Below are 25,124 nucleotides of genomic sequence, written 5' to 3' on the forward strand. Positions count from 1 at the left end.
GTTAAAGGGTAGGCATAGTTGGACACCTGTCGTGGGCCACATCCCAGCAGGGCCCCAGTGACAAAAGCTCCTCTTCTGTTCTCCTCTTCACCATCACAACCTCTTGTTCACCTGCCCCTCACTCTTGCCAACAGTGGTGATGATGGTGGTAAGGAGGAGAAGCAGATGCCAAAGCCTACTTGCTCACTGTCTCTCTGCCCATCAAGAAAACACATGGTAACAATCAGAGCCAGGTCACTTTTATGAATGTTTTTGAATGTTTGCTGTTAGAGCAGTACAACAAAGGAACCAATGGCCTAGGGAGGTGGTGGGCTCTCCCACACTAGAGGCCTTCAAGAGGCAGCTGGACAGCCATCTGTCAGGGATGCTTTAAGGTGGATTCCTGCATTGAACAGGGGGTTGGACTCAATGGCCTTATAGGCCCCTTCCAACTCTTCTATTCTATAATTCTATTGTTGTATCAGGTTTTTATCGTAGGAATTTTATTGCTGTACGCTATCTTGGGAGGGATTTTGCCTTGAAAGGCAGCCTAGAACTATTTCATTTTTAAAAATAAAAATTTTAAAAATGCAACAGTGAGAAAGAGGATGATTGAGGATGCTGCTGCACTCGTGTCCTGCTTGTGGTTTTCCTGTTGACAGCTGTTCACCACCGTGTGAGCAGAATGCTGGTCTGGATAGACCCATGGCTCTTCTGATGTTCTTATAAGGAGCAACAGCAGGTGGTGACGAGAAGGTAGACTCATTGAGGGAGGAAGGTGTATTTCCCAAAGATCCTCCAAAAGTTGCACGGAGAGATTTGCAAAAACCCATGCGCAAGCCAGAGATGCCAAGTTTCATTTGTCCTGAGCAGAAGCAGTGCCTCGTGTGGGCGTGACTTGACTTGATTTGTGGACTTAGCGTTGTGCAACTTGCATCCCCTCTGGAACAGTCGGAGGAGGATTCTGGGCAAAGCACGTTCTGACTTTGTGTCGCTCCAGAGTTCTGCAGAGTTTCAAGCATTTTGGCAACATTTCAAGTGAGTCTTTGTTTGCCTGAGTCTATCATTGTTTGTCTTTTTAATGTTGGGAAGTTTCCTTCTTAGGGCTCAGAAAAAGAAGGGTGGGGGAAACACAGCGTGCTTTCAAATAACCCAGAAGAGGGCATCGTTAATAACTCAGGATCAAAATGCGAACACAAGACTCAGTAGCTGCCAAGTAGCCAGGGGGGAAAAACTAGTCAATCCTCATTCCCAGTCCTTTGCTTATCATACGTTTAGCCAACTCTTTCTTAGAGCAGTAAACATTCCGTCCCCACATTTTATCCTTACAATAACCCTGTGAAGTAGATTAGGCTGAGAGATAGTGACTAGCTGAATCTCACTGCTGAAGGGAAATTTGAACCCAAGTCTCCCCACAAGTCCTAATCTCAGGATTCTAACTATAGCACTTTTCAAAAACACCGGTTTGATGACAGGGAATACCCCTAAAGGTCTGCAGTAAGTGGATATAGGATGTCCATTTCTTATGTGGAAAAGGTGTTTTCCGCAGGGTAAGCCCTGGCAATAGCTGGGGAGATCTTGCACCTCACCCCAGGCGGCGTTCTCGTTGATAAGTGTCTCTGCTTTCGGATTTTGTAATAGGGAAAATCATGACTTCATTAGACGCAACTTCTTGGTTAGGCAGACATTGCCAAGGAATGTTTGGGTCTGTGAACAGTTGCTTCTTGAAATGGCAAGCTGGCCCACAGCCAGGTCTACGTCAGGTAGCTGTGGAAACCACCTGCTCAGGGCCGGTGCCAGACTATTATGCGCCCTAGGCAGGTGAGTTGCTTTCACCCACCCACCCTAGCGTACCTGGGCGCAGGGCACCATCTCGCCCACCCAGCCAAAGTGAAGCCAGGACACTGGGGTGGGGTGGGGGTCAGGCATGGCTTCACTTCGGCTGGGTGGGCGCCCAGCTGAAACAAAGCCAGGACGCTGGGGCAGGTGGACAGCTTCGGAACGGCACACCCAGAAGCCGCCCTTTCAGAGCCGCTGTGGGAGAGCGGCTTCCAGATGCAGCGTTCGGCGCCCCCCTTACCTTGGCGCTCTAGGTGGCCGCCTGAGTGGCCTCTATGGTAGCACTGGCCCTGCACCTGCTCACAGGTAGATCTGCTGCAGGGAGGGTTCCAGCTTTCTGCTTGATACAGCAGAAGTAGGGGTGTGGGAAATATCATGCCAGAAGCATCAAACATGCACTGATCCATCATCCTTAAAATGTTTGCTGGACTAGCCGCTGTAACTTATTAAAACGTTTTGGAGCGCTGTGCCAAATGCCCCGTCCCTTACACAGCATCCATCATGTGTGACCTGGCTTAGCACTGGCTGTGATTTGGTCACGTATGCTCTATCAAGGCAACAGCCAAGAGAACTTTGACCAGAAATGGTATTGCACACCGGTTAGGCTGGCAAAAATTAACAAGACTTTGATACCCTCTTGCTGGAGAGGATGTAAGGATAATGGAACTCAAATACATATGTGGTGGGACTGTGGGAAAGTAAAGAAATTTTGGGACAGGGTCTTTAAAAAAAAATACTGCTCAAAAATATATATAAAAAGCCAGAATTGGCATTATTGAATATTTTTGTCAAAGAAAATAAAGAGATAAAAGAAAAGGCGTTTATTGGATATATGCTGACAGCTACAAGGCAATTAATAGCAAGTAACTGGAAAACAGCAAAGATGCTGACAGCAGCTATATGGAAAAGGGAAATCTGGGAAATAGCAATTAGTGAAAAATTGACATAGAACTTACAAAGAGGAATAAAACAAAAAGATAACTTTAAGAGAGATTGGCAAAAATATATAGAATATATGAAGAAAGAAATGAACAGAACAACTCTGGCAGAGGCCTATAGGACGCTCTGGGACTCCTGAAAAGAAGTAATGTTAGAAAATAACTATAAATAAAGTTAAAAAAAGGAAGAGATAAACAGAAATGATATAACATCCCAGAAAAAGAAATGGGACAATCAATGCGAAATGTACCAGGCTGGGGGGAGGGAACAGGGAGAGAATGTGATAAAAGATGAAACCTGAAATGGAAAGTAATTATGCTTACAACTTTGGGTGGTAAAAACGGTTACTGTATAATGAACATTCATTTATTTATGAACATTTGTTTATATGCATACTAGAAAAATAAATAAAATTATTATATACACACACACACACACACACACACACACACACAAACAGCCAGGAGAACTTTGACTGAATTGTTTATAAGTGACTGTTCAGGAACAGAGCTCTTTCGCACGGTTTTCACATGCACGTTTGCGCGCGCACACACACACACACCTCCCATTGGTTGGGGAGGTGCAGAAAGGAAGGTAAAGTGGAGCTCCTAAGATCCAACTGTATGGGTGCTTAGTTAATAGCCACCGTTTTGTTTCACTACAACTGCCTCGCTGTACATGTGACAAAAATAGGGCTGAAATTCCACTAAGGCGCAGAGGATCTACAGATGGTTTTGCACCACAGGTACCATCATCCCTGAACACCGCTTATGCTGGTTGGGGCTGATGGGAGGTGAAGTGTCCCTCCCCTCCCCCCCCCCGATTAGGGCATTACAATCCAGTGTAATTACCTGGAAGTAATTCCCACGGTATTTAAAGGGGTCTTGCTCCCAGGATTGTAGCCTGACGTTCTTATTTTGCATCCGTCACGCTTTTCGAAGCAGAAAATGTTGAAATTCTGAGCATGCCCAAGAAGCTAATAGCACCTCTATTAACCCTATGACTGTTTTCCTTGTGCGTTTCAGGTAGACAGTTCATCCAAAATGGTCTCACTGTAGGACCCACTATGGCTTGCGCCATCTTGACTTTGCTATGGAAGGCTCCGGCCTTTCGGGGTCTGAAGACTCTTGGCTTAGCTGCTACCAGATGCTTCTGCAAACATCAGCCAGCTCTGGCTGCTCAGAATTTCACAGATTACGAATCCATGCAAGAACAGTATAAGCCGGAAGTGCCAGAATACTTCAACTTCGCGAAAGATGTGGTGGATATGTGGGCCAAGGAGGAAAAGGTGCACTTTCCCAACATTGTTCATGTTTGATTTGAGGTCTTTCAAACTTGCACATGGACACTGTGAATGCGGTGGGTGGGTGTTCCAAATTCCATCCTGAGGACTAATAATGTACTTGGTTTTCTGAGTGTGGATTCTCACGCAGCCAAAACAGCACCACCCATGCAGAAGAGGGAAGTATCAGCAGGCCTAGGAAACCCAGAGGTTTGCAGGAGTGAAGACAAATCTTTAGGTGGGGGGAAACCCAAACCCAGTGAAGACTGAACATGCTCAGAGGAGATATAATGCTGATTTGGGGTGGGTGAACCCAGAAAACCAGGCTGTGGGTAGGAAGAACAAAATGGAGTATTCTGGAAGAGGACATGGCTAGTTGGAACCCTTTACAAGGGCACTCCATTACTGCAACACTTTGTTGCAGGTCTCACTTGTAATGACTTATTGGTGACATAGCGATTGTAGAGATAATGCAAGGTAGAAAGTGTAAAATTATGCGTTATACGTGGGGCTGCCTTTGAAAACGGTCCGGAAACTTCAGCTGGTACAAAATAGGGCAGCCCATTTACTAACGGGGACTGGCCGGCAAGACCACATTACGCCAGACCTTTTACAACTTCATTGGCTGCTAGTCCAGGTCTGGACCCAATTCAAAGTGCTGGTACTAACATTCAAAACCCTAAACGGTTTGGGGCCAGGTTACTTGAAGGAACGCCTCCTCCCATATGTACCTGCCCGGACCTTAAGATCATCCTCAGGGGCCCTTCTCTGTGAGCCCCTGCCAAAGGAAGTGAGGCAGGTGGCTACTAGGAGGAGGGCCTTCTCCGCTGTGGCACCCCGGCTGTGGAATGAGCTCCCCAAAGAGGTCCGCCTGGCGCCTACACTGTACTCCTTTTCTTGCCAGCTGAAGACCTTTTTATTCTCAGTATTTTAACACTTAATTTTAACTTAAATTTAAATTTTACTGTTCTAATTCTGTATTTTAATCTTATATCAATTTCTGCTGCGTGGTTTTATCCTGGTTGTGCTTTTTATTCTGTATTTTGTATTTGTGTTTTTAGACTATTGGATGTTTTATGGTTTTAATTTTTGTGAACCGCCCAGAGAGCTTCGGCTATTGGGCGGTATAAAAATGTAATAAATAAATAAAATTAACCAATTGATAGCTATTACCAGCATGACAAGGACTGAGCACTTTATAACCCAGTCCTGTGCCTTGGCAGGCTATAGATAACCTGCCTATATGTCTCCTCTGAGGATGTTCAGTCTTCATTGGGCTATATATAACCTCTATACAGTCCCATGAATAGAACTTTGAAATCCACAGTTGTGGTTATTATTATTTATTTATTGCATTTGTATACCGCCCCATAGCCGAAGCTCTCTGGGTAGTTTACATAAGTTTAAAACATTTAAAAACAATATACAAAAATTAAAAAACCCCAAAACATACAATATACACATCCATTTAAAGCCACTATAACCACATTTAAAAAAATCTGAGCCTAAAAAACAGACTCAGGCAGGAGAAGAGAAAAGTTCCATTCAAGCGTAACATTAAAACCATGTTACGCTTATAGACTGCTGTTCGTTCAGTTCAAATAAACCATGTTTAAGCTGCCTTTCAACCAAAGCTTCCAAAGGTAGCAAAAAATATATCAAATCATGGTATTGTCATTCACAAACCCAGTTCTTCTGCCTCTCCTCTGAAAGTGGTGGCATCCTGTGCAAGTTTTGGGCTGTTTCTACCCCTGCCTTTTCCCCCGGGATTGTCCCGGGATCATCCCTGTGCATCCAAATGACACACGGGGGATCCCGGGAGCAGGCAGGGACCATCCCTCCCTTTTCCTGGGATAATCCCTAGGTGTAGAAAGGGCCTTGGTGTCAGCACTTCCCTGTGGTTGTGCTAGTAGCCTTCCTGACTCAACAGGGCTCTTTCCTTTTGAGTCAGTGTCCAGGTCACAACAGGTAGTTTGGGCTATGACCACTGAGCAACTCAGTCCGTTGATGATACCAGACCTGCGCCGAATGCCGCTGCCCGTATCTTCAAGATCAGAATGCGAGCATTTACGCACCTGACTCTGTCGTTCCATCAGGAAGGAAGGCGGCCTTCCAACCTGGCTCTGTGGTGGGTCAGTGACCAAGGAGACCAAGTGAGGTGGGGCTTTGCAGAGCTGGCGCTCGAATCCAAGAAAGCGGCCAGGGTGCTTTCTGAGCAGTGCGGGCTACGGAAGGGCGACCGAGTCATCGCGATCCTGCCCCGGATCCCTGAATGGTGGCTCCTGAACCTGGCTTGCATCCGGACAGGTTAGCAGGAACAACGATCCTTCGTCGATCTAAATGTTGGCTGGAGATGAAGGTGGGCTGAGGGGGATGGATCCCTCTGAATATGGGATCAGGATCCGTCCCCCTTTTGCTGCTGTTTTTATTTCTTTTAAAGACCGCCTCGGTTTTTATTACGTGTTGTATTTCTCTGTTCCTCCTTGGGAGGGCTCCTGCTCTGAAAGACAGCCAAGAAGTATTTTTTAATACAAGGCTGTGTTCAGAAGACACCTTAAACCATGGCTTTAACCATGGTGAATAAGGGTTTTTGCTTTATTCACTGTGGTTAAACCCATGGTTTAAGGTGTCTTCTGAACACAGCCTGGTTTTCTGGCTTAACTACCTTGGTTAAAGCCATGGTTTAAGGTGTCTTCTGAACACAGCCTGGTTTTCTGGCTTAACTACCTTGGTTAAAGCCATGGTTTAAGGTGTCTTCTGAACACAGCCTGGTTTTCTGGCTTAACTACCTTGGTTAAAGCCATGGTTTAAGGTGTCTTCTGAACACAGCCTGGTTTTCTGGCTTAACTACCTTGGTTAAAGCCATGGTTTAAGGTGTCTTCTGAACAGGGTCACTGCCTCTCACTGAGACCCGAAGGCTCTCATGCTCTCACATCCTAAGGCAACAAAATACTGTGGCACTGCCCCTGGAATTCCTCAGCATTCGGAAGAGGGGAGCGTGAAACGTCATTATCATTATTAATCTTCTTAATTTGATCCCAACATTAGGAACAGTTCTTATTCCCGGGACAACACAGCTGACAGCGAAAGACATTCTCCATCGGCTAAAGACGTCGAAAGCCAGGTGTATCATTACAGATCAGGCTCTGGCCCCCGCTGTAGACATGGTTGCTTCCGAATGCCCGTCTCTAGAATTCAAACTAATTGTGTCCAAGGACCCCAGGGAAGGTTGGCTCAACTTCAGCAACCTGTTGAAGTAAGTATCCAAATTTATCTCTTGGAAAGGCGGAATATTTATTTCCAGGAGTTGGTGCTACGTAGATCAAGTAGCATGGGATGGCAGGGATTGGGAAACTTCTGCCTGGCTGACAAATCTGTCCCTCCTGGGGTCCCAATCCAGATGTCTGGGTTCCCCAGATGTTTGTGGGGGAAGATTGTGCACCTTCCCCCCCCAAACCACCAACCATTTGGTGGTCTCTCGGCGTTTGTGCAATTTTTCCCCATTCTAAAAATTGGAGGGGCGTGCTCCTGGTGCTTCCACATGGATCTAGTGCCCATTTGGAATCCACCGGAAGAGCCTTTAGTGTGGTGGCTCCTTCTCTTTGGAACTCCCTGCCCCTGGAGGTCAGGCAGGCACCAACACTGAGCTACTTCCAGCACCTCCTGAAAACAACTCTGTTTCGAGAAGCCTTCCTTTATGCAACTGACTTGCCACTGTTTTTACTGGTCCTTTGTTTTAAATTGAACAATTTTAATTTGCCTTTTAAATCTGCTTTCTTTTTTTACTCTTTATACCTATGTGCACCATTCCAGAATCTATTTTAGATATGTAGCGGTATATAAATATTGTAAATTAATAATAAATAAATGCTTAAATACTTCTCCTAAGCCTTTATTATTGGCAGTAAGGGCTTTCTAAGAGAAAATATGCTGGTATTTTGACCCACATCTTGTGGTACCACATGCCATAGTTTAACCTGTTTATTCCGTCTAATATTAAATGCAGTGTTACCACACTTTTTCTGTGTAAGGCAACTCTGCTGTAAGTCACACCAGACTTTCCAACATGATTGTGTGGCTTTATATACTGTTTCTGACAGACTTGCACCTGCTGAGCACAACTGCGTGGCCACAAAGAGCCATGATCCAATGACGATCTATTTCACCAGTGGTACGACAGGCGCTCCCAAAATGACTGAACATTCTCATGCTAGCCATGGAATTGGACTCAGTATAAATGGAAGGTATGGAAGGGTTTGTGGGTTGCATCATTATTATCTTAGTTTCTTTTTATCTGATCTACCAACTGGTTCAGGCAGAGCACTCTGAGAGCTTCTCTACACATAGGGGGAAAAAAGCAGCCTTACCAGGGCCTTCATCCTCCAAAGTCTTTTGGGCCTCACAGCATGTCTCTTTACAAACAACCATGTGATTTTCAATTGAAAACTTCCCTTCTCAGAAAGGCTCCACTGTGTTTAATGAGACAGCTCAAACTAGTGGCAGAATTGTAGTGTAATGTCACCTTTATATGCGGGGGAGATCCCACTGATAACTTTAAATACCACATTATCTCTGATCTTTTTAAAAGTGAGATTACCAGAGGATAACATGGGAGATGTCCTGGACATTGACAGTGTTGTGTAAAAGACCTGCAAACTTCCGTGAGTGGTCAATCATGAGCCTGCAATAAATCCTTCATTTAGAGAATTTCTAGGATAAGATGATAACACCTGGAGTCCTAAACCTACTCCCTGAAACCAGTAGTGAGAGGTTCAGTAAGACTTACTGATGGCATAATCCTTTGCAACTGGGCATCATGTTCCAGTTCGATAGTTCAAAGGGGGTCTTTCGGGTCACAGTGTTCCATGGCTAACAGTTATTTGGGGTTTAGAGTGATAGCGATCTCACTATTTGACACCAACCGATCTCCTTTCCACAAGTAACAATTGACACATTCTCTTCTCATTATTTAGGTATTGGCTTGATTTGACCCCCTTGGACATCATTTGGAATACTTCAGACACAGGCTGGGGGAAATCAGCGTGGAGCAGTGTTTTCGCACCATGGATCCAAGGAGCGTGCGTGTTTGCTCACAGCATGCCACGTTTCGAGCCAAAGCCGGTCCTTGAAGTAAGGACAAAGTATTCACCTAAGAACAGGGCTTTCCTTTAGCAGCAGAGTCTAAAGGCCAATTCGCACAACCAAGTTGAGGCTGTTGGCCGAGCAGATGCATTGCATTTGTCTCACGCTGAAGGTGTCCCGTGATTGCTACAGCACTCACCCACTGCACACACCAAGCCACAGTTTGCAGTTGACCATCATTTAGAAGCATGGGTTGAGCTTCCAAACAAACAGGCAAACCACGGTTTACAGCAGCATGCCTGCTGGCGTTTCCCATCATTTCTATGGTGCAATGCAGGGGTGACTGGGGATGGAGCGATTGTCATGTCTAACCCTACTGCCCCTGTTTTGGGAGAAGATGTTTCAGGTAATCAATCAGAATCAGATTCAGAACTAGAAGACACAGCGCCAGGCACCAGCTAGCCTGTACCAGTGGGGGAGGAAGCTCTCACGGGCGATTCCCCAGTTGGGAGTCAGCCCTCTCCAGAGCTTATCTCCTGAAGGCCAAATCCTACACGCTCAGTGGAGTTTCTTCTGAAGGTGAGCGTCCTGACAAGCTAGCTGATGCTAGAGTCCGCCGGAAGCTCAAACACATGGGGTGGAAGGAAGGCGTGAGAAAGTCAGTTTGATTACACCAGAACCTGCCTCCGCACCAGTCTCTCTGAAGTTACAGGCGTTTGGAAAGTGGCTTCTTATTCTTCTTGAGCGGACAATTGTCTTGCTTAGTTTGCATAGTTTTGCCTAGGGGGACGTTTCCAAGAGGTTAGACTCTCTTCAGGTAGAAGAGACGTTTGTTGCATAATAAAAGCTTTATGGATTACTTAGCAAGCTTCGTCATTTACCTCCCATTGAAAGCAGGAGTTTTCTGAGAGACAGTGATAGCATAAATGTGGCTTGTCGACTCAGACACATCGCCAAACCAAATCTCGCAAAATCTGTCTTTTCCCCTTTTTTGTCATCTACTGAATGATATGGTCTGCAAAAAGAGAGATATACTTGGTTCTGTATACAGCATGAAACCATATTTTGGCCTGTTAAAACCTCTTTTCTTTCTTAATCATCTAGACTTTGTCCCGGTTTCCTATAACAACTTTCTGCTCTCCTCCTACTGCTTATCGGATGCTAGTACATCAAAATTTAACCAGGTAAAGAAATACTTGTAATTTTAACGTGCTTTAATATTGGAATTGCTCACACCAAGGCCTGAGAAGTTTAGATTCTAAACCATGGTTAGATGTTTGGGAACAAGCTGCAGTGATGCTCCCCGACCCGTGTTCCCCTCCCTCCTTCTCCTCCTCCAGACACAAGAGGGGAAGAATGAAAGCCTTTATGTCTCGACCTGACCAGCTGTGGCTGACTTCTAACCAAATTTAACAAACTAGGACTGGACCTTGGTTTCAGAACCTGGTTTGTTAGCTAACTTTGGTTAGTTCCGTTTCCTGATTTTGGATGTAACACAGAACTGCAGTTTGTTCTAAAGTGAAAGCGGAAGCTTTTATTCCTCTGATGCATGGAAGAGGAGGCGGCAAAAGGAAGGAAATGGTTTGCTGCACCTCATTTCCGATCGTTTCAACCAGGGTGGGGAATGTGTGGCCCTCCAGAGGTTGGACTGCAACTCTATCAGCTCTCACCAGCATAGCCAATGTTGAAGGAAGTTGCAGCCTGACAACATCTATTTATTTATTTATTTATTTATTTATTTATTTATTTATTTATTACATTTTTATACCGCCCAATAGCCGAAGCTCTCTGGGCGGTTCACACAGAGGCCACACAGTCTGCACCCTAGATCCAAACCATTGTTTAGAATAGATGGTTGTCTGAACCACACTAGAGAGTGGAATCTCACAACCTTTCATCGTATGATGGCTGCTTAAAATAATTATCAGATGCTGGATCTAAACAAGTAGAGAGCTTGTACCAGCAAACTTCACAGCTCCTTCCCTGGCAACTCTCAACACATCAAATTACATCCATCTCAAAGGTCTTTCTCTTTGCTTTCCAAAGTTGTACATGACCGTGCACAGAAACATTAGAAAGCCTTTTAAAATGTGATCATTAACCGCTTAAAAACTATATATCCCCTTCTCTCTTCTCCCCCATTTATCCAGTTATAAATTCCCCAGCCTGAAGCATTGTGTGAGTGCGGGAGAACCCATGAACCCGGAGGTGATGGAGAAATGGAAAACAGAAACTGGGCTGGATATCTATGAAGGCTACGGGCAGACAGAAACAGTAAGCTGAAACTGTTTGGGTGACGGAGGAAAAGCTCATCAAGCTACGATTCATATTCACTTTTTAAAACAATAAAAATAGCATCCAGTTAACGATGAAAAACATAAAAATCTAGTATTGATACTGGTATTGGGGCTGCAACATTTAATCAATCTGTCGTTAAATTATTTATTTATTTATTTATTTATTGCACTTATATACCGCTCCCATAGCCGGGGCTCTCTGGGCAGTTTACAGAAATTCTAAAATTAAGATAAAAACAAGTATACAAAATTTAAAATTTTAAAACACAGAACATACACATATAAAGCATTAAAAACCGTTCAAAAACTAAACATGTGGGTGATTAAGATGTGCCGCCATATGCCTGGGCAAAGAGGAAAGTCTTAACCTGGCGCTGGAAAGATAGCAGCGTTGGTGCCAGGCGAGCCTCGTCAGGGAGATCATTCCATAGTCTGGGGGCCACCACCGAAAAGGCTTAGATGTTGAACATAGTGACTGGGTATATTCACGTTGGGAGAGGCGTTCCGTCAGGTATTGTGGCCCCAAGCCGTGTCAGGTTTTATAGGTCAAAACCAGCACCTTGAATTGGGCTCGGAAACATACAGGCAGCCAGTGCAAGCGGACCAGAGCAGGTGTTATATGGTCAAATCTTCTGGTTCCCGAAATCAATCTGGCCGCTGCATTTTGCACGAGCTGCAGCTTCTGTTAAATTATGGAATTCACTACCGCAAGCTGTAGTGATGGCCACCAATTTGGATAGCTTTAAAAGGGGGTTGGATAAATTCCTGGTGGAGAAGGCTGTCAATGGCTACTAGCCCTGATGGCTATGTGCTACCTCCAATATCCGAGGCAGTAAGCGTATGTGCACCAGTTGCTGGGGAACATGGGTGGGAAGGTGCTGTTGCACCATGTCCTGCTTTGTTGGTCCCTGGTCAACAGCTGGTGGCCACCGTGTGAACAGAGTGCTGGACTAGATGGACCTTCAGCCTGATCCAGCAGGGCTCTTCTGATGTTCTTATGTTAAATGGTTAATCATCTTATCAACATGTAACTGGGTTTGTGCTGCGTTTTAGTAAGTCACTCCCCTTTTGCTTCAGTCATTGATACATTCCTTGATAACAGATGTCACCAGGCAGTGTCTCCCAATTCCACCCTTCCAAAAACTCTTTTAAGTCTTTTCAGCCATGGTTTACTTTTTCTCCCCCCCCCCCCACTTGAAATAGGTGCTGGTTTGCGGAACTTTCAAAGGGATGAAAATTAAACCAGGTTCTATGGGGAAACCTTCTCCGGCCTATGACACTCAGGTACCGTAAGCAGTGCCGGGTTTGGAAACTATTACACTTTCCTAGGGAAAATCATATGAATCTCTGAAGCTGCCTTAAGTAGAAACAAGCCGTCTAGTTTACTATTATCTACTGACTGGCTGCAGCCTTGTAGGAGCTCTGGACTAAATTCTCCATGATTACACATAGCATTAATTGTTTTTAATTGTTGTATTGTGTGTGTGTTTTTAAAAATCTACTGGTTTTAATTTGTTAATGACTTAATACATTCTTAGCTATGTAAATTATTTGTTTATATTGTTCGGATTCTATCTGTATGCCACCTTGAGATCCTAGTGATAATAGGGCGAGATACAGATATTTTAATACCATATTTCTTCGATTGTAAGACACCATCGATTGTAAGACGCACACTAATTTCAGTACCACCAACAGAAAAAAACAACCCTAAGACACACCCACGATTCTAAGACGCACCCCATTTTTAGAGATGTTTATATGGGGGGGGGGGAGTGCGTCTTAGAATCGAAGAAATAGGGTAATTAAATCAAATCTCAGATGTGGGATTTCCCCAGCCCTACTTGAAGATGTCAGGGACGGGACCTGCATGTGCTTGACCGCTGAGTTGTGGCTCATGGCCACGTCCTCAGATTCCACCTACCAACCAGGGCCAGCCCTATCATTAAGCCAGGTGAGGCAGCTGCTTCAGGCAGCAAATGAGGGGTGGGATGAATAGACATCTATGTGCCACATGACCTCCCTGTGCCCCGAAACTACCCTTTTGCCCTCAGGTACAACAAAGGACACTGTCCAGTTACCAGTGTTTAGGGATGCCCGTCCCTGGGAAATCCAGTTCTTTGGGGCTTGTCAGAGTTCTGTGGCCACTTTGTGTTTACAAGATGAGTTGCGGGATGTTCTCCAAACTCCAGGATTATTGGGGGGGGGGGGGCGTTGGAAGGTTCAGCAATGTGAGCAGATTTCTGAGCAATTTGCACAAATCTACTCAGGATTCGGGCCATTTGTGCAAATTCGGCCATAATTTGCATGAATTGTTCAGAAATTGATGCAAACGGCAGAACCTTCCCTGAAAATGTGCAAAATTCCCAGAAAATCTACAAACTGGCCCAGCTTGCTGCAAATCAACTTATTTATTTATTTATTACATTTCTATACTGCCCAATAGCCAGAGCTCTCTGGGCGGTTCACAAAAATTAAAAACAAAGTATAAAACAACAATATAAAACCATAATATAAAATACAGTATAAAAGCTCAACCAGATAAAAACAGCAGCAATGCAAAATTACGAATTTAAAACACCAAGTTAAAATTTATTTATAGACTGTTAAAATGCTGGGAGAATAAAAAGGTCTTCACCTGGCGTCTAATGGCATATAATGTAGGTGCCAAGCGAACCTCCTCAGGGAGCTCATTCCGCAGCCGGGGTGCCACAGCAGAGAAGGCCCTGCTCCTCCTGGTAGCCACCTGCCTCACTTCCTTTGGCAGGGGCTCGCGGGTAGTCGAAGTCCGGGGGTGAGCCTAGAAGAGCTCAGCCATCTCCAGGTCCCAGACAGATTTCTCCAACATCTGTACCAGTGTTGAAATAGGGTTCAGCTGCCAGTTTGGCCAGCTTTTGTACAAGGAATAAGGTAACAAGAGGGAGCATGCTTTGGTCCAGCCCGGCCCCTAATCCAAACTTGCAATTGATATTTTTTATTTATTTTTATAAAATGAAATTCTCTTTTGACATTCATTCCGAGTATCTTCTATTCGCTTCTAGATAATAGATGAAGATTGTAACATTTTGCCTCCTGGGAAAGAAGGAGACATTGCTCTCCGGATAAAACCTACGAGACCATTTTGCCTTTTCACTCAATACACGGTAAGAATTTGAAGAGCAGACCCAATTCGGAAACCGGCATTATAACACTGGAATTGTGGCCATAACTATTGCTGCTCCAACTTCAGGTGCAAGCTCGAACAAGCTCGTGTGATGGTATTTTACCAACATTTGCAGGGTGGTATGTTAAGTTCAGTAGCCCAGTGGTCATTTTAGACCTCAGAATAAAAAACAGAGTGAAGGACATTAAAAAACAACAACAGTTGTACGTCACTGGCTCCCTCTCTATTACAAAATTCAATTCAAGCTTCTCCTTTTGACTTTTAAAGCTTGCCATGGTCTGGCTCCTCCATGTCTCTTGTCTCTTATTTCACCTTACTGTCCTGCTCGCACCCTTCGCTCTCATAACACCACATCTCTTACCTGCCCAAGAGTTTACACTTCTCCCACTCGTCTTCGCCCGTTTTTGCTCACTGCCTCCTAGGCCTGGAATTCTCTCCCAGCGCATCTGCGAACTGCAATGTTGATCTCAGTTTTTAAATCTTACCTGAGAACGTTTCTTTTCTCGAAAGCTTATAATCCATAGTGTGACAATACTAGGTTTTACTATTAGTTTTATTGTCCCCCGTGCTGGTTGGCCTTTCCCCTCCCAGTTTGTGTGTTATTGTGATTTTAGAACGTAAGCATATGGCAGGGTGTTTTGTATTCTGTATTTTTTTTGTTCTGTATAGCACCATGAACGTTGATGGCGCTATATAAATAAATATTAATAATAATAATACGCCATGGTATGCTTACCCAGTGCCCTCTAGATGTTTTGGACTACAAATCCCATTATTCCTGACCTTTGGCCATGTTTTCTGGACCTGGTGTGATTTATACTCTAAAACATCTGGAGGGCTGTAGTTGGGGAAGGCTAGAACCTCACAAAAAAAAGCAGCTGGGACATGGATAAGATCTCTGTTTGAAACCTACCTTCCTCCTTTTAAGGAACTCACAATTTCACTGGTAAAAGCAGTCCTAATAATACAGCCTTGTAAATAAGCCCAGAAAAGTTACTAGCCTGCTAGCCTACATTTCCATGCTGGTGATAGGGGAGGGGAGGTCCTTCCTCTACAGCCAGCATGGAAACATCAGCTGTTAAACTAGTTTTAAAAAAAAAAAAAATTCAACCGAACAGGCTGACTGAATAAGAGCAGAATTTCTGTACCAATCTGCTGCATTTCAGCATTGGTTGTGGAAGAAGAATGTTCTTTCCTCCACAGCTAGCACAGAAACCAAGTGGGCTTACAGAGGAATGGAGTGACCTTTCCCTCCTCTGCCAGTATGCCGTCACCTGCATGGAATTCCAATGCATTCGCCTGCATGGATTTCCAAATCGCCTACGACGACCAGACGAATCGTTAAATACAATTACTTCCTTTGAAAACAGATTTGTGAAGAAGAGTTCTGTGTAATTCAAAAGCTCCCTTCTTGCACTTTGAATGTTAAAACCAGGTCATTTTTTTTTTTAAAAAAAGCAAAGTATTGGCTTGTGTACTCTGTGTGTGGCATTCTAATATTTTTGATTAGATGGATGTTTGGCAAACTAATACTAATGCCAAATCATATTTGAGAATGGGCCCATTCAGAAGACACCTTAAACCATGGCTTTAACCATGGTGGTTAAGCCAGAAAGCCAGGCCGTGTTAAGAAGACACCTTAAATCACAACTTTAACCATGGCTAATAAGACTTTTTGCTTTATTCACTATGGTTAAAGCCATGGTTTAAGGTGTCTTCTGAACACAGCCCGGCTTTCTGGCTTGACCACCAGTTAAAACCATGGTTTAAAGTGTCTTCTGAACGGGGCCAATGACTTGAGTGCTGCCTAAATCTAAAACATTTATACCCCCCAAATTTCATAATTTTATAGCTTTAGACTTAGTTTTTTGTATTGTATTAATTCGTTAATTGAATGTTATGGTATTGTACAGCAGGGATGTATATGTTCTGGTTATTTAAAACAAATTGTTGTATTTATTTATAGTTTATAGGTGCAATCCTATGCATGTTTACACAGAAAAAAAAGTCCTACAATTCCCAGCATGCTGGGTGTTGTAGGACTTTTTCTGTCTAAACATGCATAGGTTTGCACCCTAAAATACTTACCTGCCCCTAATTCATTAGTACCAGCAAATGAGCACATCGACGAGTACCTGTTCCTGTATTCTAGGATGACCCAGAGAGGACAGCTTCAACTATACGTGGGAGCTTCTACATCACTGGGGATAGAGGGAGTAAAGACGAAGACGGCTACTTCTGGTTCCTAGGAAGAGCGGATGATGTCATCAATTCCGCTGGGTAACATTAACGCACATGCACGGCCAGTTTTTCACATGTACTAGTCAAAGGTACCTTAAAAGGTCTATTCATTCATGCACTGCAATCATAGTCATAAAAATTAAGAGAGATTCAGGAAATTGTACAAAAAAACAAAAGCAGCCACATTGGCCATACCAAAAAAATAATAATCCAAAATCCATACAGTGTACCTTTATTAGGCCGGCAAAAAGCTCACAAAGCATGTGTTAGCTTTTGATAGCTCCAGATTTCATCATCGAGGAAGTTGTTACAAAGAGCAAGAGGAGGAGAATGGGGAAGGATGCCTAGATATTAAGAATCAAAATGCCTGCATGGTCAGAGTCTTAAAATGATATGGAGAAAGAGGATTTGCAAACATTCGAATTGGGCTCTGCCAGGTGATGTGATGGTTTCAGGCTTCAATGCCCCAAAGATTACTAGAGGAAGCAGCAGACAATTGTTGATTCTCCATTTCTGAAAATCTAAAACCCACCTGTGAACTCAAAACTGTCTCCATACCAGGAGAACCAGACAAGTGAATAGTGTTTTTAAAATTAAATGTTTATTATTTTAAAGTTGTGTTTATATACCAGCATAGCTATATTAAAACTCTTTTGTGAAGGCTTTTTCTTTTCTCCTTTTGCCGTGTAAACAAGGTAGAGATACCTTAGGGCACAATCCTATGCACATTGAGAAAGAAAAGAAGTCCTACAATTCCCAGCATGGCCCAGTAAGCATGGCTGGCGGATGCTAGGAGCTGCAGGACTTCTTCCTGTCTAAATAGGCATAGGATCATGCTCTTTATGAATTAAAGCCTTCTGCTTGTTTCAAAGATACCGCATTGGGCCGTTTGAAGTGGAAAGTGCATTGATAGAACATCCAGCGGTTGTAGAATCAGCTGTTGTTAGCAGCCCCGATTCCATCCGAGGAGAGGTAAGAGCTGAATCGTATCCCAGAAGTGAATGTATTTCAAAGGGTTGGGTGGATGTTTTGAATGGGTGAAGTTCAGAACTTATTAAGCTGCCTTTACTGAGTCAGACCGTCCAGCTCAGTCTTACTACAGTGACTGGTACCAGCTTTCTAAAGCTTCAGCAGGGGTCTTCACCTGTCCTTTCTGGTTCCTCGCTATTCGGCCCTGGTTAGGCCTCATCGAGAGTATTGCGTCCAGTTCTGGGATCCACAGTTCAAAAAGGATGCAGACAAGCCGGAGCGTGTTCAGAGGAGGGCAAACAGGATGATCAGGGGTCTGAAAACGAAGCCCTATGAAGAGAGACTGAAACAACTGGGCATGTTTAGCCTGGAGAAGAGGAGATTGAGGGGAGACATGATAGCACTCTTCAAATACTTAAAAGGTTGTCACACAGAGGAGGGCCAGGATCTCTTCTCGATCCTCCCAGAGTGCAGGACACGGAATAACGGGCTCAAGTTACAGGAAGCCAGATTCCGGCTGGACATCAGGAAAAACTTCCTGACTGTTAGAGCAGTACGACAGTGGAACCAGTTACCTAGGGAGGTTGTGGGCTCTCCCACACTAGAGGCATTCAAAGGGCAGCTGGACAACCATCTGTCAGGGATGCTTTAGGGTGGATTCCTGCATTGAGCAGAGGGTTGGACTCGATGGCCTTATAGGCCCCTTCCAATTCTACTATTCTGATTCTATGAAATGTTAGAGATTGAATCTAACTTCTCCATGCAAAGCACGTGTTCTGCCACTGAGCTATGGCTGAGCTTCAGTCAACAGCTATTCTTTGCAATCAGTAGTATATGATCCCTCTTTCTTCCAGCCTAACCTATGTTCACACCTCCCCCCTCAAAAGAACGTAAGAGCCATACTGGATCAAACCAAGTCCATCTAGTCCAGTATTCTGTTCATGCAGTGGCCAACCAACTGCCCACGGGAAACCCATAAGTAGCACATGAGTGCAACAGCACACTTCCACCCATGTTCCCCAGCAACTGGTGTACATAAGCGTATTACCATTGATCCTGGAAGCAGCACCTAGCCAGTCGGACTAGTAGCCATTGATAGCCTCCTCCTCCTCCAGGAATATGTTTAACCCCCTTTCAAAGCCATCCAAATTGTTGGTCATCGCTACATCCCGTTGTAGGGAACTCTGTAGTTCATCTATGTGCTGCGTGAAAAAGTACTTATTTTGTCTGTCCTGAATCTCCCACCAATCAACTTCCTGGGATGACCCCAGGTTCAAATATGATGAGAAAAATGTCTCCCTATCCGCTTTCTCCATACCTTGCATAATTTTTTGCACTTGTATCATTTTATTTATTTATTTATTTATTTATTTATTTATTTATTACATTTCTATACCACCCAATAGCCGGAGCTCTCTGGGCGGTTCACAAAAAATTAAAAACATTCAAAGTATAAAACAACAGTATAAAACCATAATATAAAATACAATATAAAAGCTCAACCAGATAAAAACAGCAGCAATGCGAAATTAGAAATTTAAAACACAAAGTTAAAATTTATTTATAGACTGTTAAAATGCTGGGAGAATAAAAAGGTCTTCACCTGGCGTCTAAAAGCATATAATGTAGGTGCCAAGCGAACCTCCTCAGGGAGCTCATTCCGCAGCCGTGGTGCCACAGCAGAAAAGGCCCTCCTCCTGGTAGCCACCTGCCTCACTTCCTTTGGCAGGGGCTCGCGGAGAAGGACCCCTGAGGATGACCTTAGGGTCCAGGCAGGTATATATGGGAGGAGGCGTTCCTTCAGATAACCTGGCCCCAAGCCGTTTAGGGCTTTAAATGTCACCCTTTACTCACCTTTCCACCAAGCTAAACCGTCCCAGCTGCTGTAACCTTCTCTCATAGCCCCTTGCTCATTCGAGTTGCCCTCAGAGCAGCTGCACCAATTGCCAGCTTTCTAGCAGCAGCGCTGCAATCTTCTGCATGTTAAACCACGTGTGTATGCAAGCACATATACACACATGCAGCATATGATCTGTTTTTAATCTTTTTAGTCTCAGATACCGGAATTTTTATGAACTTTCCACATCAGCTCAGTGAACAAACTGGGAGAAGTGTCCCATTCAGGATTCTCTTGATTTCTGCAGACCGTCTGGAGTGACAGGGAAAGAACCCCCAGTGTTTACACATTGTTCTTTTTATCAGGCCAAAGCCTACGCAGTCGACAAGGAATGCACGTTCCAGTACGCAGCGGTCCATGTCAATTTGAGCTTCTTGCACTGGGATCTCCACTTGAACTGGCTGGCTTAGGCTTAAGCTGGTTTAGTCCCTGTGATGGGCTTCAAGCACGCTAAACTGGCTTAAGAGATTTGCAGCGGCCTCCTCCGCTCAAGCTCAACAAGATGCAGCCATTCCTAGCTGCTCTCTTGGTTGTTGCTGAACCACCAGAATTCTCCCACCCCCCCGCCCTGTTTTGTGAGACTCATGATCTTTGTTATGTTTGAAGGTTGTGAAAGCCTTTGTGGTGTTGGCCCCTGATTATGTCTCCCGTGATCCAGAAGCACTGATCAAAGAGTTGCAGGACCACGTCAAAAAGGCCACTGCCCCGTACAAGTATCCTAGAAAGGTAAGCTGTGATCTGGCCAAGGGATAACCCTCCAAAATCCCTAAACTGGCTTCCTGTCTGCTCCCAGATCTTGCACAAACTCGTTGTCCTTCGCTTCAAACCCCTCCCTGGTCTTAACTCTGCTCTTTTATCCTCAACGCATCCCTTCCTATGACCTTCGCACGTCCAGTTCTACTGTCCCAAGGTCGCCTGCTCTCCGAAAGGGCTTCATCCATTCTCCCTCGCTTCCCCCTTTTGCCCAGAAAGACCTGTGTGATGCCGTTTCCCTTTACGTCCTCCAAATCCCATAAAACCCACCTTTTCTGCCCAGCCTTTGGACCAACCCTCATTCCCAATGCTTAAACAGAAATAAGCAACCTGTTGCCCTCCAGACATTTTGGACTCCAGCTCCTATTATCCGTGGCTATTGATTGCGCTGGTTGGGGTTTACGGGAGTTGTAGCACAAAAGATCGGGAGGGTACCATCTTTTAACTAAGGGATTCATCCCACATACCCGTTTCCCTCGAATTATCTCCATAGTGTAAAGCTGTCATTGTTGTTAGCTAAATCACGCCCCGGGCGGCAGCACTCCTAAGATCCTTTGCATACCAGGAAATGGGTTTAAGGGGGGAAATGTAAAAAATCTTTAAAAAAAATCAACGGATGACCCAATCCAATTCAAATTTGGTATGCTTAAAGCCCTCCTTAATATCTATTACTGTGCCAATTTTAATGTCTTTATCTTTAAAACTTACGAAGACATAAACATTTGTTTAATTTGTACTTTAAACATATCAAATCATTCTCCTGCGCCCCCAGTGGCCGCTCAGAGAACAACAAAAGATTCGCTCCTAAAGAGGTAGTTAAATAGGTCGGTTCTTTTATATATGAAGCACAATTAAAGCAGGATGCCTGGGAGTACTTCACAGTCAAAGCAGATTATAAACTGGAAAACTCGAGTCCTTTGCACGCAATTCGCAGTGATTGCACAGTATAACCCTGGCGTGATGAAGCTATAAGATGAAGTAGGTGTAACTGAAATAACCACATATCCTTACTCTGTTTATTCCACCCCTCCCTTTCCTGTTATTCCGTTGCATCTATTTTTCAATAGCCATTTTTCAGATAAAGCACCAAGTATATAGACAGCACTAGAAAAGTTAGGGGTCTCCAACCTTTTTGCGTTGGTGTACAACATTAGAGTGGGGATTGCCCATTCATAAAAGGGTTGCCACAAGACCCTCATTTCCCAGAAGGCAAGCTAAAACCAAAGCCACTTGCTCGAGGATCTAAGTACAAAGCAGCGGTCTGAATTGACTTCCACTCCTCAGCTCCGTTTTTAGAGGCTGCTCTGCTTCTGGAGCAGTAAGTGGGTGGAAAATGAAAGGAGAGACACAGCCCGAAACCACGGCTTGCCTGCAGGCTCGGAAGCCCAAACGTAACCTGTATTCTAAACTATAATTAGTGCGAACCCTGATGTAGTTGGATGTCTGAACTGTGTACCAAGCAGGGATGTCTACTGGAGGTCTGCCGGGAGTAGACCCAGTCTAAAGGCAGCTCCACGTGCTTTAACGTTTCCTCTCTCTGTACCACTGGACCACTTATGACCACTGGACCACTCTGTACCACTGGACCACTTATGACCACTGTTCATAATATATTCTGCCGTCGCCTCTTGGGCCAGCTGTAATTTCTGTCCTTGTCCAACAGGTGGAGTTTGTGCCACATCTGCCAAAAACCATCAGCGAGAAAATCAGAAGAAATGAATTACGCAAGGCTGAGTGGGGGAAAGCTTAAGACGATCTGTTTGCTTCCAGAGTGCTCCTTCTAAGAAGAAAAGCTTTATATTGGTTCCTTGTGTTGCAATATATTGTTGTGCTGGAGTCCATGTTTAAAAAGCCCAACGGCATAGAGCTCACACATCCAGTCCCTTAGTGGGGGGGCCAGAGGTAGAAAAAGCAGTGCAGGGTCAGACCTTTGGTACGTAAATACGGATGGTTGAGCGTCTTCTCTTCCCCCTCCTCCTCCTCCTCCCCGCTCCCGCTTTATATAAAATCCTAAAGCAGCTTGCCAGGTTAAGCAAAGTAAATTGTAGCTCGAATTCCAGATGTTGACTTGCATACAGAAGAGAACATTGCGTACTCTGGAGAAAACCCCAAAACAGATTTGCTTTCAGGGCCCAGAAGTTCACAACACCACGAATCTGCAGGGAACTGTGAGACTAGCGTACAAACCAGCACCGGGTTTTTTTCCCACCCTGCCAAGGCGATGACTGAAGGACAAGATCTGTGCGCGACAGCAACCTTTTCCAGGCCAGCCCATTACTCTGGTGGTTTCTGGCACAGTGGCAATGCCTGCATCTAAAGTCTGGGCCACTGCAGAGTAAGAACCACAACCTGCAGTGATATAATGCCGTCCTTCCTCCTCCTCCACCCCCCCCCCCCAGTCCGATGAAGCAGATTAAGCCACTTTGAGCACACAATCTGGTTTAAATGATTTTGTCGATTATACCGCCCAGATCCCTGGATTATAAACTACACGTTACAAAAAGACCATCACGGTATTATTGACAGATGTGTGTTTCAGGAGTCACTTCAATATTCCAGGTAGTTGAGTGGTGGCAAAGCCTTTTGGGGCACCTGAGCCCAATGTGGGATGGAAGCCCTGTCCGCCATAAAACACACACAGGCTGCAATTCAATTTTGCTGAACAGACCCATATTATTATTGCATTGATTGTATTGTGTTGATTGCAAGGGACCCAACAGCCACCAAATTCGTGAAGTGTTACCACAAAAGCATCTCCCAGCAACAGCCAGTGTGGTGTAGTGGCTAAAGTGTCAGACTGGGAGCCAGGAGATCCGGGTTCTAGTCCCCACTCGGCCACTCTGGGCCAGTCACACACTCTCAGCCCAACCCACCTCACAGGGTTGTTGTTGTGAGGATAGAAATGGAGAGGAGGATTTGGGTTCCCCGGAGGGAAAAAGGAAGGATATAAATGCAATAAATAATAAATAAAAATAAATAATAAATAAAAATAAACAGGCTACACTGATTGATGCTAAAGACCCAACAATAGGAGGGGATGTTTTTTAATCACTGGAACATCATCCAGAGGGGTAGGCCAGAAGATTCTTCGTAAGCCAGGCTCCTCCCCTCCCTGCCCACAGAACCGCCCCCTTTCCCCTTCTCAGAGAGGTCACCTTTGCAACCTCGGAGATGCAGGCGGCATGGTTCTCTCTGCGCTGGCTGTGAGGGGGAGGGGAACTCAGACTTCACGGTCCGAGTCAGAGCCCCACCTCCAACCTCGGATCTAGGCCTCCGAACTATCCTATGGTTCCCCTAGATGCTGTCTAGGGGGCTACAGAATTCCTCTTACTTTCTGGAACAAATCAATAATAGAGGGAGATCAGAGAGGAAGCAGGGCCACCCCACCGGAAAACTTTCCTCATGAGGGTTCCTCTTCCTTCAACAGTCCCCACCAGCAGCCATCCTAACAGGGAGATTCTCATCCATCAGCCCTGACGAAAAGATGTGATTTTTCCTCCTCTTCCCATTCCTTTTTCCTCATGTGTCATGTCATTTTAGATTGTAAGCCTGCAGGCGGGGACTTCTATACAGTTAAAGACTTATAGAAGTTATTATGTGTGAGAGCAAAACAGCCAAAAGCCAAAGCATGAACAGCAAAATCGCGTCCTTTCGCTTATTAACCTTAATTGAGGCGATATAAAACGGTTAACCAGAGTCCCAGTTTAAAAGCGTTAATCAACAAGCATAGATCACTCCTTTACAGTTATCTCCTGGACACTGACAGCCCCATCTTCACCGTACTTCAGAACTTAGACAACTGTTTTCAAGCCAACATTGAGCCAACTTTTCTAATGCCTTCCAGGAGAAAACCCCCTAACCTCTGCTGTGGGGCACACTCCTTTCCTTTCAACGGGTTTATGCTGAGCTTTTCACATCTGTTGTAGAACTTCTACGTACCTCTGGTTTCCTAATTAATGTGGATTTACAGGATAGTCTGTCGTTCAACAGTAGATTGAGGTAAAGACCTGACCTTTCCACAGCCCACTTCAGTCTCAACTGCTGCAGAGATGCGCACAGCTGAACAAGTTGGTAGAAATAGATCGTCACGACAACAGAAAAGTTATCATTTTTTTACTTTGGAAGAGCTTCAGCTGATTTACTGAAAAAAATTGCCACCAAAGTTCATTCTTTTTTGAACCAAAAATATGCTTTTCTTTCATTTCACTAACAAATCACTAACAATTCACTAAGAATCAAGATTTTATTGATCGACTGATTACGTGTCAATACCGCCCAACAGCCGCAGCTCTCTGGGCAGTTCACAAAACCTTTTAATAAAACGTTTAAAACCATGATAACCGTTTTACATATGTCTTTTAAAAGCATTGGGTCAGAAGTTTGCATAGCTAGCTTTTATGGAGTGTGTATATATTTGCATTTATTTAGTAAATGGCGACATAATTCATAGTCATAAAAAAAGATGAAACTTGTAAGCCTAGAAAGGTAGAAAAAGGACACGATTTCAAAAGGTAAAACCAGCTGCACTAATTCTGATTCACCCCAATATTATCACACCCCTTGTCTGGGTCTCGGAGGGACACACCCCTTGTCTCCCCTCAAGCCCTGCCCAACCAACCCAAAACTTTTGTTTCAGATAATCCATCAATTTGCAACACAATCCGCAAAAATATTACATGCTGG

General features: G+C 44.5%; 1 protein-coding gene across 1 annotated transcript; it reads left to right on the forward strand.

Moving 5' to 3' along the window:
• Positions 1–941: 941 nt before the first annotated feature.
• LOC134410314 (acyl-coenzyme A synthetase ACSM3, mitochondrial-like) lies at positions 942–24,743 on the forward strand. Its single transcript, XM_063143511.1, has 14 exons — positions 942–1,017; positions 3,783–4,045; positions 6,136–6,346; positions 7,088–7,295; positions 8,140–8,283; positions 9,013–9,169; positions 10,226–10,305; positions 11,272–11,395; positions 12,622–12,702; positions 14,460–14,561; positions 16,734–16,861; positions 17,695–17,794; positions 20,295–20,414; positions 22,105–24,743. Exons 2-14 carry the CDS (start codon positions 3,824–3,826, stop codon positions 22,189–22,191), a joined length of 1,764 nt encoding a protein of 587 aa, XP_062999581.1. The 5' UTR covers positions 942–1,017; positions 3,783–3,823; the 3' UTR covers positions 22,192–24,743.
• The last annotated feature ends 381 nt before the right edge of the window (positions 24,744–25,124 follow it).

This window comes from Elgaria multicarinata, chromosome 17 (genome assembly GCF_023053635.1).
Source record: "Elgaria multicarinata webbii isolate HBS135686 ecotype San Diego chromosome 17, rElgMul1.1.pri, whole genome shotgun sequence".
In the NCBI taxonomy this organism is placed as follows: domain Eukaryota; kingdom Metazoa; phylum Chordata; class Lepidosauria; order Squamata; family Anguidae; genus Elgaria; species Elgaria multicarinata.

Coding starts and splice junctions, on each gene's coding strand:
- LOC134410314 (XM_063143511.1), top strand. CDS start 3,824: ATGGCTTGCGCCATCTTGACTTTGCTATGGAAGGCTCCGGCCTTTCGG. Junction 9,170..10,225: donor AGCCAAAGCCGGTCCTTGAA/GTAAGGACAAAG, acceptor TTAATCATCTAG/ACTTTGTCCCGGTTTCCTAT. Junction 17,795..20,294: donor CCGATTCCATCCGAGGAGAG/GTAAGAGCTGAA, acceptor TTATGTTTGAAG/GTTGTGAAAGCCTTTGTGGT.